Source organism: Schistocerca cancellata, chromosome 1 (genome assembly GCF_023864275.1).
Source record: "Schistocerca cancellata isolate TAMUIC-IGC-003103 chromosome 1, iqSchCanc2.1, whole genome shotgun sequence".
Taxonomy (NCBI): domain Eukaryota; kingdom Metazoa; phylum Arthropoda; class Insecta; order Orthoptera; family Acrididae; genus Schistocerca; species Schistocerca cancellata.
The window spans coordinates 531,571,165-531,588,294 of record NC_064626.1 but is presented as its reverse complement, the minus strand read 5'-3'; the positions used below and the strand labels follow the sequence as shown (position 1 = coordinate 531,588,294).

At 37.6% G+C, this 17,130-nt stretch overlaps 1 protein-coding gene across 1 annotated transcript in view; it reads right to left on the bottom strand.

Moving 5' to 3' along the window:
* LOC126179332 (condensin complex subunit 1) overlaps nt 1–15,392 on the bottom strand; it is a 221,110-nt gene extending 205,718 nt beyond the window's left edge. Inside the window, exons 1-3 of the mRNA XM_049924600.1 lie at nt 15,161–15,392; nt 14,563–14,697; nt 4,286–4,440 (exon numbers count right to left, since the gene is read on the bottom strand). Coding sequence (XP_049780557.1) covers nt 4,286–4,440; nt 14,563–14,697; nt 15,161–15,296 — 426 coding nt within the window. The 5' untranslated portion in view covers nt 15,297–15,392. The remainder of the gene's footprint in view (nt 1–4,285; nt 4,441–14,562; nt 14,698–15,160) is intronic.
* Nucleotides 15,393–17,130: the final 1,738 nt, after the last annotated feature.

Genomic DNA, 17,130 nt, shown 5'->3' with positions numbered 1-17,130 from the left:
ATGGGTGTCCTAATAATGGCCAAATCTGCAATGTAAACAACTCATTAGGTATGAGACCCCTTTCAGGTGCCTTTAATGAAAGGCAAGGAATAACTGCGGGTTTATCCTAGCCCGTTACTCCACAGGGGAAACACTTTCTTTTCTCGAGAAGGAGTTTTTAAAAAAAATATATACATATTTATGTAGGCGGCATCTATCTTAATCCTAACCCTCATTATGAATGTTTTTACACCAGTGGTAGTCAACATGATCCCTACAGTTCACAAGGGGACATTCCAGATTTCTTGGTGGAAGGCAGGCAGATCAAAAACATTTTCATCAGGTTTTCATGAAATTCTGACAAAGTACTTTGTAAGAAATTATTTTTATATACTTAAACTTGTTTCAACCCTGCTTTATAAATGTTATAAAGTACAGTTACTTCTCTACTTATTAAATCACTATTACTGTGGAACTGGTGGGCTTTATAAAATTTTAACAGACACACAAAAGTGGGAAATAGATAAAAAAATGTTGGCTACCTCTGTTCTACATCCCTATGTGTCTCATTTAATCAGTCATGCTTTGCCTTTTTGCACTCTCTGTTAATCTCATTTTTTAGTCATCTGTATTCCCTTTTTGCCTTCCTAATTTGTATACTGTCTCTTCCAATAAAATAAGCTCTTCAATATCTCATGCATTAGCCAATGATTTCTTCTGGACTTTGTCCTCTTGCCAATTTGATCCTTTGCTGCCTTCACTATGTCATCCATCAAGGCTACACGCTTGTTCCTACCCGTTTCAGCCAATTGCTGCCTAGTTCTCCCTTTGACACTCTCAACAATCCTTGCATCTTTCAACTTATTCAGGTCCCACCTCCTTAATTACCAATCTTTTAAAACTCTGAAGACCAGCCACTTAGAACAATGTCAGGCCTAGAAAACAGCAATTTATGCCATTATGTAAAGTGTTACTGGTGCATATGTAATTGATATATCTTCAAGAGTAACACATATTACAAACAGACAAAGCTTCAAGATTTATTTTTCATATTTACTTTAGTTCTTTGATAGATTAAAAATTTTAAAAAAATTATGACGAAAAGGGAGAGGGAGTGTGAGAAGAGTTATTGAGCAATTTCTCCCCCTTGAGCTTCCAAAATTCCTGGCTCACTCAACAAACAGAATGTGGCCCGAGCTATGCTTGGGCTTGTCACCAAAGCAATCTTTCAGTTTTAATCTACAACTTACAACCAGTAAATTACAGTCAGGGTCTACATTTGCCACTGGAAATATTTTGCAGGTTAAAAGCTGGTTTCGAAAACTCTTGTCTTACCATGACATACTCTATTTGAAATGTTTACAACCCCTTTTCTTGATTTTTTAAACCACATAACAGCTATGAGTAAATTACGCGCTGTGCAAAATTCTACCAGGTAACTTTCTCTTTCATTCCTTTGCCTCTGTCCATGTTCTACTATTTTTCCTTTTCCTACAATGAATTCCAGTCCCCAATCACAATTAAATTTTCATCTTCCTTAACTATCTATATAATTTCTTTTATCTCATCATAAATTCTTTCAATCTCTTCATCAACTGCGGAGCTAATTTGCGTATAAACTTTTACTTCTGTTGTGGGTGTTGGCATTGTGTGTATTTTTGCTATAGTAACATGTTCAATATGTTGTTCATAGACTTACCCACATTTCTATTTTTATTCATTCTAGACCTACTCCTCCATTATCCATATCTGATTTTGTACTTATAATCCTGTACTCACCTGACAAGGACTGCTATTTTTACCACCACTGCACTCCGCTAATTCCAATAAACTTTAACTTATCCTTTTCCTCCCTTTTCAAATTCTCTAATTTCCTACCCAATTAAGGGATCTAAATTCCATGCTCTGACACACTGAATGTCAGTATTGCTTTTCCTGATGAAGACAGCCTCCTGAGTAGCCACTGCCCGGAGATCTGAATGAGCGCCAATTATACCTCTGAAGTATATATTTATAGCATCAAGAAAGTCAATGTTTTATAACACAAAACAAAATTCCGACTCGTCACAGACCATGAGTCACTAACTTTTGCCTTAGACTTCAAAGTTTAGCTTCTAGATAGGATGAGAAAACGATTTCAGGAGTTGTGACTCTTTTTGAGCAAATATACCTGGATCTGGATAACACAATGATTGACAGTTGAGCAAGAAAGTAGGAGATGTCAATGGTTATCAATTAGGTGTTGCAGTGACATGGCTCCAATAGCAGCAGCTGTGCAGTTCTGTACTTTGTACAGTCATACATTTTCTACTATCACCAGCATTTAGTCCTCATTTGCAGGATCATAATAATCTTATCACTTCCCTTAGCACTTTCACAGTTAGCTACACACGTTCCATGAAAGATACAACACAACACATTGGGAAACACATCATGTAAGAATAAATCAAAAAAGTTATGTTACAGGCAGCAATGATCAACCGCAGCTGACTTTTAACTGAGAGCTTAGGTAGCAGAGCAAAATGAAAACTGTGTGCAGCCTGTACAGTATAGGAGAGAGTGACCAGACTCACGCTCTGATTGATTGTCACTAAGGTAGCTGACAAATGGTAGGACCTAGGCACCATCTGTTCAGAGTTCTTTCTTCTCCATTTTCTTGTGGTGCTGCCTGTTTTGAGGGTGTATGCAGAGCATTATCATGTTACACGAGATGGAGAACAAAACAATAAGATTTATATCAACTGCATGAGCTTTTGGCATGCTGTGTATTAGCCCAACACAACACCCATCTGACCTATGTCAATCACAAAGTTATTTCAATTAAGTTACGTTCAAGTACATAATTACAAGCAACAGGATTGAAATCATAGAAAGTAATATCCTATAGATACACTCTTCACATATGCTGTTGGCCATTAAAACTGCAACACCACAAAAGTGGCATCTTTATTAGATTGGCATGATGTGTGATGCATGCTATTATTATTATTATTATTATTATTGTTGTTACTTGTGTAAGAAGAAGAAAAATCTGCCAGCATATGTCAGAATTTGACAGTTGCAGGGATCATAGCCTATTGAGAATGCAGTTTATTGTTCTGTGATATAGCTGCTCATGTTTCTTGGGATTCAATCACTGCCATGTGTATGTAGAAGCAGTTGGTACAAGAGGGCAATATTCAATGCCGTGCAGGATATCAATGGCCCCTTGTGACTACCAACTGAGACAACCTGTCTGTAGACATATTGTTCACTTGGCCATAGAGAATTCCACAGCGACATGCTTTACATAATAGACCTGTTTGCAGCAAATCAAGTGTCCACATGTAAAGCGTGATGCTGTCTGGAGCATTGTGGGCTATCAACAAGATGACAATCACTGCAGTTTCCACTGATGCAACAACCTAGAGAGGCACACCACCCATGGTGCAGCAAAAAACAGTAGACACGTCTGAAACATACAGGCTTTTCATACAACTCTAGTTGTGTGGTACTATTGAGATCCTGCATACAATATGAGTATCGTCTTCTTGACCCTTTGATTTCAGCTATGTGTGACAGTCGGGCAACCTAACGAATGCAAGCAGGAATGCCATGGAGCAATAAACTGCCATGATCCTGCTGCAGTGTGCAGGCTCTATGGAGAATGAATCTTGTCAGATTGCACTTATCAGTGTCATACAGACCCAGCACCTACTTTAATGGTATGTGGTACCAGTGGGGTACACAAAATGATCACCTCTGGTTCGCATAGCCAGTAATTTGGATATCAGTATTACATTGCTGTCACTTTATGGGCAATGATTTCTCCATTTTCAAGGTCTCTCTGATGTTTTCTTTCAACAACATAAAGCACAATCCCATGTTGCCCACACTGTTCTGATCAACCATCACACAGAGGGCATTCAACTGATGCCCTGGAGAGCACGTTCTTCCCATCTTGCACTAACTGAAAAAAATCTGGACATACTTGGTCAAGAGACTGGCAGGCATTCACTTCCAAGATGCGACAACTGATGAACTCTGGCATACAGCGGAAGCAGGAGGGAATGACATATCCCTATTTGTCGCCCAAGCACAGTTTGGCTCAATGTCCAGTCATGTTAGAGGTATTGTGATGCCAGTTCTGTGTACTAAATGTCCCACGCTGCATACCCTCCAAATCAGCTACAAATTTGTGAGTTCTTCCCACTGTAATGTGTGTGCGTAGAAAATAAAATTTCGTAATTTGCTATTCTTCCTGGTGTTGCAGTTTTAGTGGTCAGCAGTGCGAAACATACCATAATGCTGGAAAAATAAAATTTACCTTGCCACACCCGGCCAGTCTGTCTTCAAAACCTTTTATATATTGTGTAAGCAAATACACCATCATTTTTGTGGCATTACGGTACTTATGCTGCTTATCTGCTTCCATTGAGTCACAAATAGTCTTATCCAATTCTTTGACACTAATCCTGAAAGCTTTAGAATTTTTCTCCTTTAATATACTACCAAAACATTTACAAACATTCAGTTGAAAGTAATTTAGTAGCTAAAATGTACTAGTCAATAGAACTTAGAATCTAAAGTTATTGTGATTCAACCACACAGAAAGCAAAATATCTGAATAAAGTGAAATACACTGTTTCATTAAAACAGGCACAGTCCACGCATATTTACCTGTCCCAATGAAACTCATGAAATTAAAATTTATGCACAAGTAAATCTACCTTAAAAGGTGGAAAATCATGTGTACACTACAAATTGCAAAAAATAGTATTTATGAGTGTATTTTGGCCTTTCTGGTCATCATCATTATACACAGCTAAAAAAATGTGCTTGGTAAAATCCTTAAAACTGCAGGTTTACAAAAGGATCTTCCCGGAACTTGAAGTATGTACTTTTTATTGGATAATGGCAAATCAAATCTGGGATGAAGTGTATATGGCAAACAATGTGGATTTTTGAGGAGACACTTCCAGAAGCTAAGATGCATTTTACAAATAGATAGACAACTGTGGGTATTAGAAAGTCATCCAAGACACTCGAATCTCTCAGTTTTTTGCAAAAGCGCTACACTAATCCACAGCTCCTAGATTACTATCACAGGTATAAAAGATGGTACACATGGGTACTGCTTGCTGGAAAAAAAGTCAATGATTAATAACATGTAATGCAGAAAACAACAGCATAGTACCAGAATGTTTTAAAACATGAAACTGGGAAAGGCAGACCCAATTATAACAACATGTAAGTCCTAATACGGAAGGAGAACAATGGAAAATCTGAGAAATTGGCAAATTTTATGATTATTTCTCTGCTACTGCAGAGAAGTTGCAGCAAAATCTTCCTAGATGCAGCACCTACAATGACTAAGACAGCAAACACAACATAGCTCCAAGTCACGAAAAAAGTTTAGAAATTAAGAAGTCAGCAAGGGTAGATGAAGTTACAGCCTCTTTTCTGAAGGTGTGCATAGGCAGCATAAAAGCCATGTAAAAATAATAAGAATCTATTAGTTCGAGTATTTTCCTGGAGTACCAAAAGCACATGCTTGTTTTGCCCTTGCTAAAGATAGACAATGTGGAGGGCACTGAAAACTACATGCTAGTTTCACTACCAACTGCATCCTAAAAAATAACTGAATCAATCAGGAAGGATAGATTATGAGTTACATGGATAAATACGACCTTTGCAATGAAGCAGTTTGGTTACCAAAGTGGGAGAAGCACAATATCGGCCGTTACAGAGTTCGTCGAAGTGGCACTTGAAGCCCTTAATGAGGATGAAACTGTTACGGGCAAATTTTTAGATTTCTTCAAATGTTCTGACATTGTTGACCATAAAATACTACTAAACAAGCTAAAAGCACTAAATGTAAGTTAGAGCAATAGCAAATCTGTGTGTGAGGAGGGAATGTGCAGGCACCTTAGATTAGTGCATTGGGTCCAATTCCGTTTATATATATCAATGGTTTTCCTGACAGTATAAGATATGGAAGAAAAGCTCTCTTAGGTGATCACAGCCACTGATAAAGTAGCAGACCCCATATTGGATAAAACAAATGAAACAAGGATGTTTACAACTGGGTAGTGTAACAAAGTTTAATGGATGAACATTGATTGTAAGCTAACATGGAATGAACACACAAAGATTTAGGCAAAAAGAATTTTACCGCCGTAGTTATATGCTTTTATCATCAGTTTGTAACACCCAGTGTCTGGTGGTGATTTACTATTCCTACATGCACTGAGTTATTACCCATGTGATTCTGTTCTGGGGATCAAAAACACAAAAGAAAGACATGATTTTTAAACTGCAGAGAAGAAGAATAAGTAGAAGTATTAGTTGGCTCACTTTAAAGAACAATCTTTAAAGATGGGTAACCTTACTGCACCAAGTGAGTATATCTGCCAATACGTTGGGCATATCGGGGAAACATTATGCCCGCTAAATATTTCACTAATAGTTCTATACATAATCATAGAACAACTGAGCTAGTTTGGACCTACCACATATTTTCCAAGGAAAATCAAACTAAAAACAGTGTTTTCTATCAACGAATAAAATTTTAGAATAAAGCGCCCAATGAAATGAAAAAGTTTACTAAAATATACCTGATTGAATGAAAATGGAGCTAAAATGATCTTCATAATTAATGCATATTATACAACTGAAGATTACTTACAGGAGGCCAAGTAGTGGTTAATAACAAAAGGGAATAACTACAAACAACTTGTCACATTACATTATCACAGTGTAATACTTTTAAAAGAAAATCACAAGTAGAAGATCTGAAGTGCATGTTGGTAACGTCTTTTCATTCTCCTGAGTGCAACATCTCAATTATCATGAGCGGACATAGACTCAGTTTTTCCGGTGAACTGAGGCAAGGACATGAAGAGACACATGGGGTGCCATTATAACTGACTGTTTTGAGCCTGGAGTCAATTTTCCAGACTAATTAGTGCAAGGGCCATAGCAGCATGTTCATGGTGAAGGAATCACCAGTCGGTGTTCCAAGGCCCATTTCACACTGGGACCCCTGTGACGGTCACCAACAGAAATACATTCATTTAAACTGGAGCATTCACACTGGGACACTACACTGCCTCACCGAGCCACTGTGATCCAGCAGTGACTTACCCTCGTCACATGTGACGGACAAGGTCACTGTGTTTACAGCAGTCACTGCCAGACATGTATTAGTTTGAATTGGCGTGTTCACACTGGAACACAGATCACAGACACAGTGCTGCAGATTCCCCAACCAACAGGCAGTCATTTTTGAGACAGTGACTAAAAACATTCATTATACATTATACTGTACACATTGTAGTCAGGAATTTAGATTTGATTTACACGGAAGATTTTGTTGATTTATTGATTTGATTTGATTTATTGATCCATTTTCATCTACAGCTGCACAGTGTGCAAGAGATATTTGGATTTTTTGTTAATATTAACAGCTTTACATATAATATACCTTTGTACATAATAACACCCATTTATATATCAATTAATGATGAATACTTAAATAAATGTTGTTATGCTATATACAGAGAGATAAAATACAAATGTTCTTCTGAATGAGACTACATTGGGTAAACACACAAAAATTTAGTTTTTTAGGTATTCATTTACTGTGTAAAAGCAGTGATCAACTAAGTACAACTTCAGTTTAGATTTGAAGTGACCAATATTTTGTATGTGTTTAATGGTATCTGGTAAGGCATTTTATAGTTTGATACTAGGATGGATAAGGCTGTTTTGAAAGAACTCTGTGTTGGCACTTTGAACATGTACATCCAATTTTTGTCTTGTATCATAGCTGTGTATTGTGTGATTTTGAATGATGAGTGGTCTTTTGTATGTAAGTTTTGCTTTAAATACATTATATTTTCAAGTATATATATGCAAGGAACTGGCAGGATAATCCTTTTTTGAAACAATGGTCTACATAATTTGCGATTATCTACCCCTTCCACTATTCTTATAATTTTTTTTTTTTTTTTTTTTTTTTTTTTAAATTTTGAATGTTTTGATGGCATCTCCAGAATTTCCCCAGAAAATAATCCAATACTGGAGATGAGAGTGTACAACTGCATAATATACACACTAAAGGGTGTTGTAGCTGGTACAATTTTTTAATGTATGCAGCACATAACAAGAAGTACTTAATTTTTTATTCATTTGCTCAATATGTGCTTCCCATTTCAAGTTTTCTTGTAGATGAAGTCCAAGAAATTTGGTACAGGCTGTTTTGGCAATTGCCTGTCCGTATAGCTCTAGATTGGGTGATATCAGATTTTTTGTTTGTGCTGTGTGTATATCCATAGCTATAGTTTTTTCAGTGTTTAATATTAATACTATACTGACAGGTTTCAGATAGATTACATAATGATAAGACAGAGATTTAGGAACCAGGTTTAAAATTGTAAGACATTTCCAGGGGCAGGTGTGGACTCTGATCACAATCTATTAGTTATGAACTGTAGATTAAAACTGAAGAAATGGGAAAAAGGTGGGAATTTAAGGAGGTGGGACCTGGATAAACTGAAAGAACCAGAGGTTGTACAAAGTTTCAGGGAGAGCATAAGGGAACAATTGACAGGAATGGGGGAAAGAAATACAGTAGAAGAAGGATGGGTAGCTTTGAGGGATGAAATAGTGAGGGCAGCAGAGGATCAAATAGGTAAAAAGACGAGGGCTAGTAGAAATCCTTGGGTAACAGAAGAAATACTGAATTTAATTGATGAAAGGAGAAAATATAAAAATGCAGTAAATGAAGCAGGCAAAAAGGAATACAAACGTCTCAAAAACGAGATCGACAGGAAGTGCAAAATGGCTAAGCAGGGATGGCTAGAGGACAAATGTATGGATGTAGAGGGTTATCTCACTAGGGGTAAGATAGATACTGCTTACAGGAAAATTAAAGAGACCTTTGGAGAAAGGAGAACCACTTGCATGAATATCAAGAGCTTGATGGAAACCCAGTTCTAAGCAAAGAAGGGAAAGCAGAAAAGTGGAAGGAGTATATAGAGGGTCTATACAAGGGCGACGTACTTGAGGACAATATTATGCAAATGGAAGAGGATGTAGATAAAGATGAAATGGGAGATATGATACTGCGTGAAGAGTTTGACAGAGCACTGAAAGACCTGAGTCGAAACAAGGTCCCAGGAGTAGACAACATTCCATTAGAACTACTGACAGCCTTGGGAGAGCCAGTCCTGACAAAACTCTACCATCTGGTGAGCAAGATGTATGAGATAGGCAAAATACCACCAGACTTCAAGAAGAATATAATAATTCCGATTCCAAAGAAAGCAGGTGCTGACAGATGTGAAAATTACCGAACTATCAGTTTAATAAGTAACGGATGCAAAATACTAATGCGTATTCTCTACAGATGAATGGAAAAACTGGTAGAAGCTGACCTCGGGGAAGATCAGTTTGGATTCTGTAGAAATGTTGGAACACGTGAGGCAATACTGACCCTATGACTTATCTTACCTGTAGAAGCTAGATTAAGGAATGGCAAACCTATGTTTCTAGCATTTGTAGACTTAGAGAAAGCTTTTGACAATGCTGACTGGAATACTCTCTTTCAAATTCTAAAGCTGGCAGGGGTAAAATACAGGGAGCGAATGGCTATTTACAATTTGTACAGAAACCAGATGGCAGTTATAAGAGTCGAGGGACATGAAAGGAAAGCAGTGGTTGGGAAGGGAGTGAGACAGGGTTGTAGCCTATCCCCGATTTTATTCAATCTGTATATTGAGCAAACAGTGAAGGAAACAAAAGAAAAATTCGGAGTAGGTATTAAAATCCATGGAGAAGAGATAAGAACTTTGAGGTTCGCTGATGATATTGTAATTCTGTCAGAGACAGCAAAGGACTTGGAAGAACAGTTGAATGGAATGGACAGTGTCCTGAAAGGAGGGTATAAGATGAACAACAAAAGCAAAACGAGGATAATGGAATGTAGTCGAATTAAGTCGGGTGATGCTGAGGGAATTAGATTAGGAAATGAGACACAAAGTAGTAAAGGAGTTTTGCTATTTGGGGAGCAAAATAACTGATGATGGTTGAAGTAGAGAGGATATCAAATGTAGACTGGCAATGGCAAGGAAAGCGTTTCTGAAGAAGAGAAATTTGTTAACATCGAGTATTGATTTATGTGTCAGGAAGTCGTTTCTGAAAGTATTTGTATGGAGCGTAGCCATGTATGGAAGTGAGACATGGATGATAACTAGTTTGGACAAGAAGAGAATAGAAGCTTTCGAAATGTGGTGTTACAGAAGAATGCTGAAGATTAGATGGGTAGATCATATAACTAATGAGGAGGTATTGAATAGGATTGAGGAGAAGAGAAGTTTGTGGCACAACTTGACCAGAAGAAGGGATCGGTTGGTAGGACATGTTCTGAGGCATCAAGGGATCACCAATTTAGTATTGGAGGGCAGCGTGGAGGGTAAAAATCATAGAGGGAGACCAAGAGATGAAGACACTAAACAGATTCAGAAGGATGTAGGTTGCAGTGGGTACTGGGAGATGAAGTTTGCACAGGATAGAGTAGCATGGAGAGCTGCATCAAACCCCAGACTGAAGACGACAAGAAGAGACTATTAAGTCATTGTCATCATTCCTGTAGTTAGAACACCCGTATCAGCAAATTGAAATATTTTACTGCTGTCATTGCTTGTGTTTAGGTCATTTACATAGAGTAAGAACAGAACAGGACCCATTACTGATCCTTGTGGCACTCCATATTTAACAGTCAGTAGCTTGGAATTATATTTCCTAATGATATTGTCCCTTTCTTGATCTATTTCCACAAATTGTTCACTGTTCTTAAGATAAGAGCTGAGCCAGTTGTTAGCTGTTCCCCTAATGCCAAGATTTTCTAGCTTGTGTAGCAATTTGTCATGATTTATGGTGTCAAATGCCTTTGACAAATCTAAAAATATGCCCACTGTAAGTTTTCTGTTGTTTAATACTATCAGTGTCTCTAATAGAAAAGAGTGAACTGCAGATTCGGTTGAGCGGTTTGCTCTAAATCCATGTTGAGATTCTGACAGAATGCCATTAACCTCTAAGAAGACTGTTAGCCTCTTATTGAAAAGCCTTTCTATAATTTTTGAGAAAACAGACAGAAGTGCCAGTGGTCTGTAGTTGGAAATATCTTTGTTTCCTTCTTGTATAATGGCTTTACTTTTGCTATTTTCAAACATGAAGGAAAAGTTCCTGTAGAAAAAGATAGGTTACATAGGTGGGTTAAGGGTTCAGTAATCAAGTCTCCATACTTCTTTATAATGAAATCAGGTATATCATCTACACCTGCAGAGTGTTTCATTTTGAGACTTTTTATTGTAACCTGTACTACTACTACATTTGTTGGGTACCGAAACATTGATCTGCTTGAGACTTTTTTCCCTGTTTCTGTATTCTGTTTTCTATTAGAAGTCTGATGTAGTAGTTTCTCTGTTACATTTATAAAATAGTTATTAAACATATTAGCTACTTCCTGTGGGTTATTAATGTTTTCCAAGCCAGCCTTTAATACTATATTATTAACTCTACTTTTGTAAGATTTAGTTTCTTTTTTTTTTACAACTTGCCAGACAGCTTTGGTTCTGTTTGAAGCATCTTCTATGTATTTGTCATTGTCTCCTTTCTTTGTCTCCTTTATTATTTTATTTAAGATAGATTTATATTTTTTAAAGTAACTATCAAACTCTTGAGTTGTGTTGTAGCTTCTTGCAATATTGTGAAGGTACCATTTTCTAGAAGAAGATTTCCTTATACCACTAGTAATCCACATGTTGCTTTTAGTGGTTTGCATTGTTTTGGCTTTCAATGGAAAAGCAAGATCAAAATAATATTTAAAAATATTCATGAATGTCTGAAACTTATCAGAAATGTTTTCTGTACTATACACTATCTCCCATGATTCTTGTTGGAGATAATTCTGGAAAGTTTGTACTGCAGTATTACTGAAAGTTCTGCCCATGTGTGTAGTCTTCCTCACATAATACGGAAGCGTCCGATCCCGCCCGTCTGCTTTGACCCATGACGTCACAAATATGGCGGAAAGGACCATATACCACGATTCCAATATGGCGCATATAAAGTCGTTATGTGCACATTGTGAGGACGAAAATACATCGACAAACACACACACACACACACTTTCCACAAGAAGCGTAATGACACTAACGGGACAAGCGCGGGAAATGGGGTATTTTGGGTGGTGGGCAAACTAAATATAAACAAATTTAGACGCCCACCCCCATACAAAACCGCACAAAAAGAAAAAACAGACATCACAAAACTCCCCAAATACCACTAAACAATATCATCTGGAATCGGACACTTCCCTTGACCTATATAGCTCAACAGCAGCTCCCGATCCCATAAATTAGGATCAAACACTTCCCTTGGCCTATATAGCTCAAAAACATCTCCTGATACACAGCCACACATCGGGATTGAACACTTCCCTTGACCTGCGCACTTAAGTTTGTCCGTCATATCCATTCCTGAACAAAAACAAACGATTAATTTTACTAAAATTACCACACGACATACAGCGAACACTAAATTAACCTTCACACAAAATCGTTAACTCACTGAAACGAATTCCACTACAAACACAGCTGACACACTAACAATTCTGGATAATGAACAAAGGCAAACGGAGCCCATTACACCACACGAACGAAACCCCTGAACATACCACCAGAGAGCACAACAAACCACAACACGACGACATCTACAAACATGCCACACTCAAACCAAACTCCGCGCCGTCATGACGTCACACACGACAACACCCTTACGTCACGGGTCAAAGCCGACGCGTGGGATCGGACGCTTCTGTCGACCCGATGGATTAGTATTTACACAGTCCAGCTTTAATTACAACTGATTTATATTTTGTTTTGGAGCTTATTATTATTATTTGGTCTATGGTAGCGTTAGAATGATTTGTTTCACGTGTAGGGGAGTAGAATGTAATCCCCAAATTATTGGCTGTTAATATGTTTATCAACTCAGATTTTGAATTGCTTCGCTTATAAAAGTCTACATTTAGGTCTCCACATATAAGAACTGCTTTTCGATTTGTTACTACTTTATTTAGTAAAGTATCAAGCCGAGTATTGAATTTTTTTAGGTTGGTCTCTGGAGATATACATAAACATATTACAATTAACTTGAATGCTGGAATATCTATGCCTGATATTTCAAAATCTTTCTCAGTGTTTAAGGATTCAACATTGTCTAAGTTACTGAATTCGATATCTTTCTTTATGTATATGCAGTTCCCTCCACGTGTAAACTGATTTCTACAAGTTTGTGCTGCTAACACATAATCCATTATTTTCACTGTCTTTAACTCCTTTTCTTTCAGCAAGTGTTCAGTTAAGCACAGTATATTAACATATCTGAGTTCACTTGATAGCAAGATTTCAAGCGCCCTTACTTTATTCCTGAGTGACTGTAGCCTACTATATTCTGATGAAGAGCACAAAGTCATCCTGCTATTTGGGATGTGAAAAGGGATGATTATAGCAACAAAGTGATAAAAACGAATTTGTGGCAAGAAATTATAACAAAGTTTGTGCCTGATTTCAATTAGAAGGGCATGGCTGAGGGAAAAAAAGGTAAGTTGTGTATGTTCTTGTTTTAAATTTAATACCTTGTTTTTTCGGACCATAAAAGGCTAGCAAAACTTAGTTGCTACTCCTGTACGAGTCCATTTCAGTAACTAATCAGTTGGCAACAGCTGCGGTGTTGGGACACCAGTGATTCAGGAGTGTTCATCACAGTCACAGGTGACCATCAGTGGCGACCGCCACCAGTGACCCAATGTGTGCAAATCATGTTTTATGTTATGTTGCCTGAAGCAAAAACAAATGAAATGATTGTATGGCATTTATTGGTCAGGATATCCCCTCAGGGGTTCAGCCGCCGTATTACAAGTCTTTTTAGTTGACGCCACTTCAGCGACTTGCGTGTCAATGATGATGGACACACAACACCCAGTCCCCTGCCGCAAATCAAATCTGGGCCCCTTGCATGGAAGGCAGTAACACTCCGCTGCACTACGCAGGCGGCAAGTTGTATGTAAATCAAACAACATTGTACAACAAGCACCAAATGAATGAGGTAGTGCAGATGTCAGAGATTGGCCTCATATTCAGGAGGATGGAGGCTGCTCTGTCTGTCCACTTCAATTTAGGTTTTCTTATATCCTTTCACGCAAATGCCAGGATGGATCCTTCATCAGCGCTACAGCAAACCAGCTATTCTGTTCTCTTAAACAATACTTGTAATTTCTGTGTCTATGTATATTTTGAACCAATGATGATCATTTTATTACCATGACAATTCCTATATCATTGTGATTGTCCTTGGATGAATAAATAAATTATGCTCTGTCCTCTGCAGAGTACAGATGCAAATGGGATTACATACTTTTTGAATAAATTCTCCACTTTCTACACCACAAATATTAAGAACATAATTTAATAAGCACAAAATTTAGGACGGTGGACCTACTCTGCTTAGTTAATATGAAAATTTGGTAGGTATTACCTTGCATGACAGCACCCCATGCTTTTGTTAACACACTCCACTCCAGTTTTCTGAAGTGGACTATCACCGAGAACAGTGAATCAAAATGGTCTAGGACGAACAGCATACCAACATCGTGCATGGCTTCCCGACATTCTGGAAAAGGCGATAGATCTTGTAAGTATAAGAAACTGTGCGTGCTGTGCAAAATATAAATAAACCAGCTATATGTTAAATTATTACAGTGGCTTCAAAAAACATGTTTTCTGTCATTAAAATTAAAATGAATTTTATATTTCGCTACTGTATACATAAAATACTTCACCCATTACGATTTGTTTATATTTTTCAACAATGGGCCCTTGAGACTACATAACTGGAAAGCATACACCTAGTCTCAGGCTATACGAGCCGGAAGAATGGATTTACAGAAGTCACCGTCGATACGATGTATTGTATTAGCACATAAACACAGCACAACTTCTTCTTATAACTCTCAAACATACACGTATGTAGCAGACATTCCTCGGGTCTTAGTTTGAAATAACAGCATCGTAATGGACACGCACGTATAATGCACCACTAAATATGTCAATTTGGCATCACTCCATTAACTAACCAGCAAGTTTTCCTGGCAAATCTCCGATACCAATCACATTTTCAACAGTATATCTCCCTGCGTTTTTCCAACGATCACTTGTAAGGTCATCTGCTGAAGAAGGAATATGAAATTCTGGTATACACTGTTCATCCATGATAATATGGAGAAAAGTTTAGTACACGCCTGCCAAAAAGTTTGTTAACACCATGAACAAGCTCACAAGCCGATTCCCGCCAAAACATTCGCGTTTCGAACTTGACAACCAGAGAGTGTACATATCAATGTCTTACACCATAGATCATGTATAGTCTATAGGACTTTATTTACGCAGTAGACGTAATGTCAGTGATTTTGTTGGGGATATGTGAATATGCATTTACGAGCGTTCGTAGTGGCGCACAAGATATGATGTGCGGAGTGCATTGGACTCTGTGTTTTGTCCCTTAAATAGTCGTTACTTGTCATTTAGCAGCGTTAATCTGCATAAACGACAACAGGTTATGGGCCCAGCTACTGGATTAAAGCCAAGTAATATTCTTTAAGGTGACGTGACCTTGCGCAAAAAGTGCGTGGAAGTTCGTGTAAAGTTGGATTCTGTACGCTATACAAAGAAGAAAAATAAGTGTAAAATGAGTACAACACAAATACCGCAAATAGAGCGGCTTGTAGGGCGCGAAAATTACGCGACCTGGAAATTTGCCGTTGAAGTGTATTTGCACTTGGATGACTTATGGGACGTCGTAAACGGTAAATTGGAACCTACGGAATCAAGTTTTGCTATCAAGGATCGGAAGGTGAAATCAAATCTAATCCTTTTGATTAATCCAGTGAATTATGTTCACATTGAAAAGACTACGTCAGCAAAGGAGGTATGGGGCAAACTGAAAAACGCATTTGAAGATGGTGGTTTCATCAGAAAAGTAGGATTACTTCGTGAGCTGAATATGTGAATAAAATAATTTCAATCTCCAATCGTCTGAGGAATATTGGTTTCAAAATTGCTGATGAATGAATTGGAACTTTATTGTTAGCTGGACTACCAGAGATATATTCGCCAATGATTATGGGTTTGGAAACTTCGGGAATACCAATTACAGCGAATAGTGTTAAAGTAAAGATTCTGCAGGACGTAAAGAATGAACCAGATTCTAATGTTTGAGAAAAAGAAACAGCGTCAGCTTTATACTATAAGTACAAGAAGCAGAAGCCAATAAGATGTTTCAGATTCCAGAAAATTGGACATATTGCTTCACAGTGTAACGAAAAGTTAAGTATAAAAGAAAAGAAGCACGTCAGGTTTGTACGATATTCAGTCAAGGACTGACATTGGAATTTCCACAGTTGACGGATCTAAGTTAAGGTGTGAACTCACAGGAAAAGTGGATCTTAATTTGCTTGTGAATGGGGAAAAGGAAATTGTTATTGCTCATGGTGTACATTATGTAAAGAATATTGCAACTAATTTGTTGTCAGTAATTGAAATAGTAAAGAAGTGTAATAAAGTTTTCTTCGAAATAGAGGGAGCCAAAGTGATAGATTCTTGTGGTGATATTGTAGCTACTGCAAGTAATGTAAGAGGTATTTACAAAGTTGTTACTTGTCATTTAGGTGCGTTAATCTGCATAAACTACAACAGATTTGATAAAAATTATTACTGCTGTAATGTGTCAATGTGTGCATCTTATCAGACGTGTAACTTTTTTTTTCTTTTTCTAGGTACCTTGCAGTGAAAGCGAATGGAAGAAGACAGAGCAGGGACTTGAATCAAGATGTAATTTTCTAGGGTACACTGAAGCAGTAGATGACGAGCATGTGATGATAAAGTGTCCAAGAAAAGCAGGCTGCACATTTTTCAGTTACAAAAGAACTTTCAGGATCACCTTAGCGTCACTGGTTAACATTAACTACTGTTTCCAACACGCAAACAAGAATCGATGGTTGTTTTCTCTCTCGCTCTCTGTTGAATACAGAGGTATAGAGTAATACCT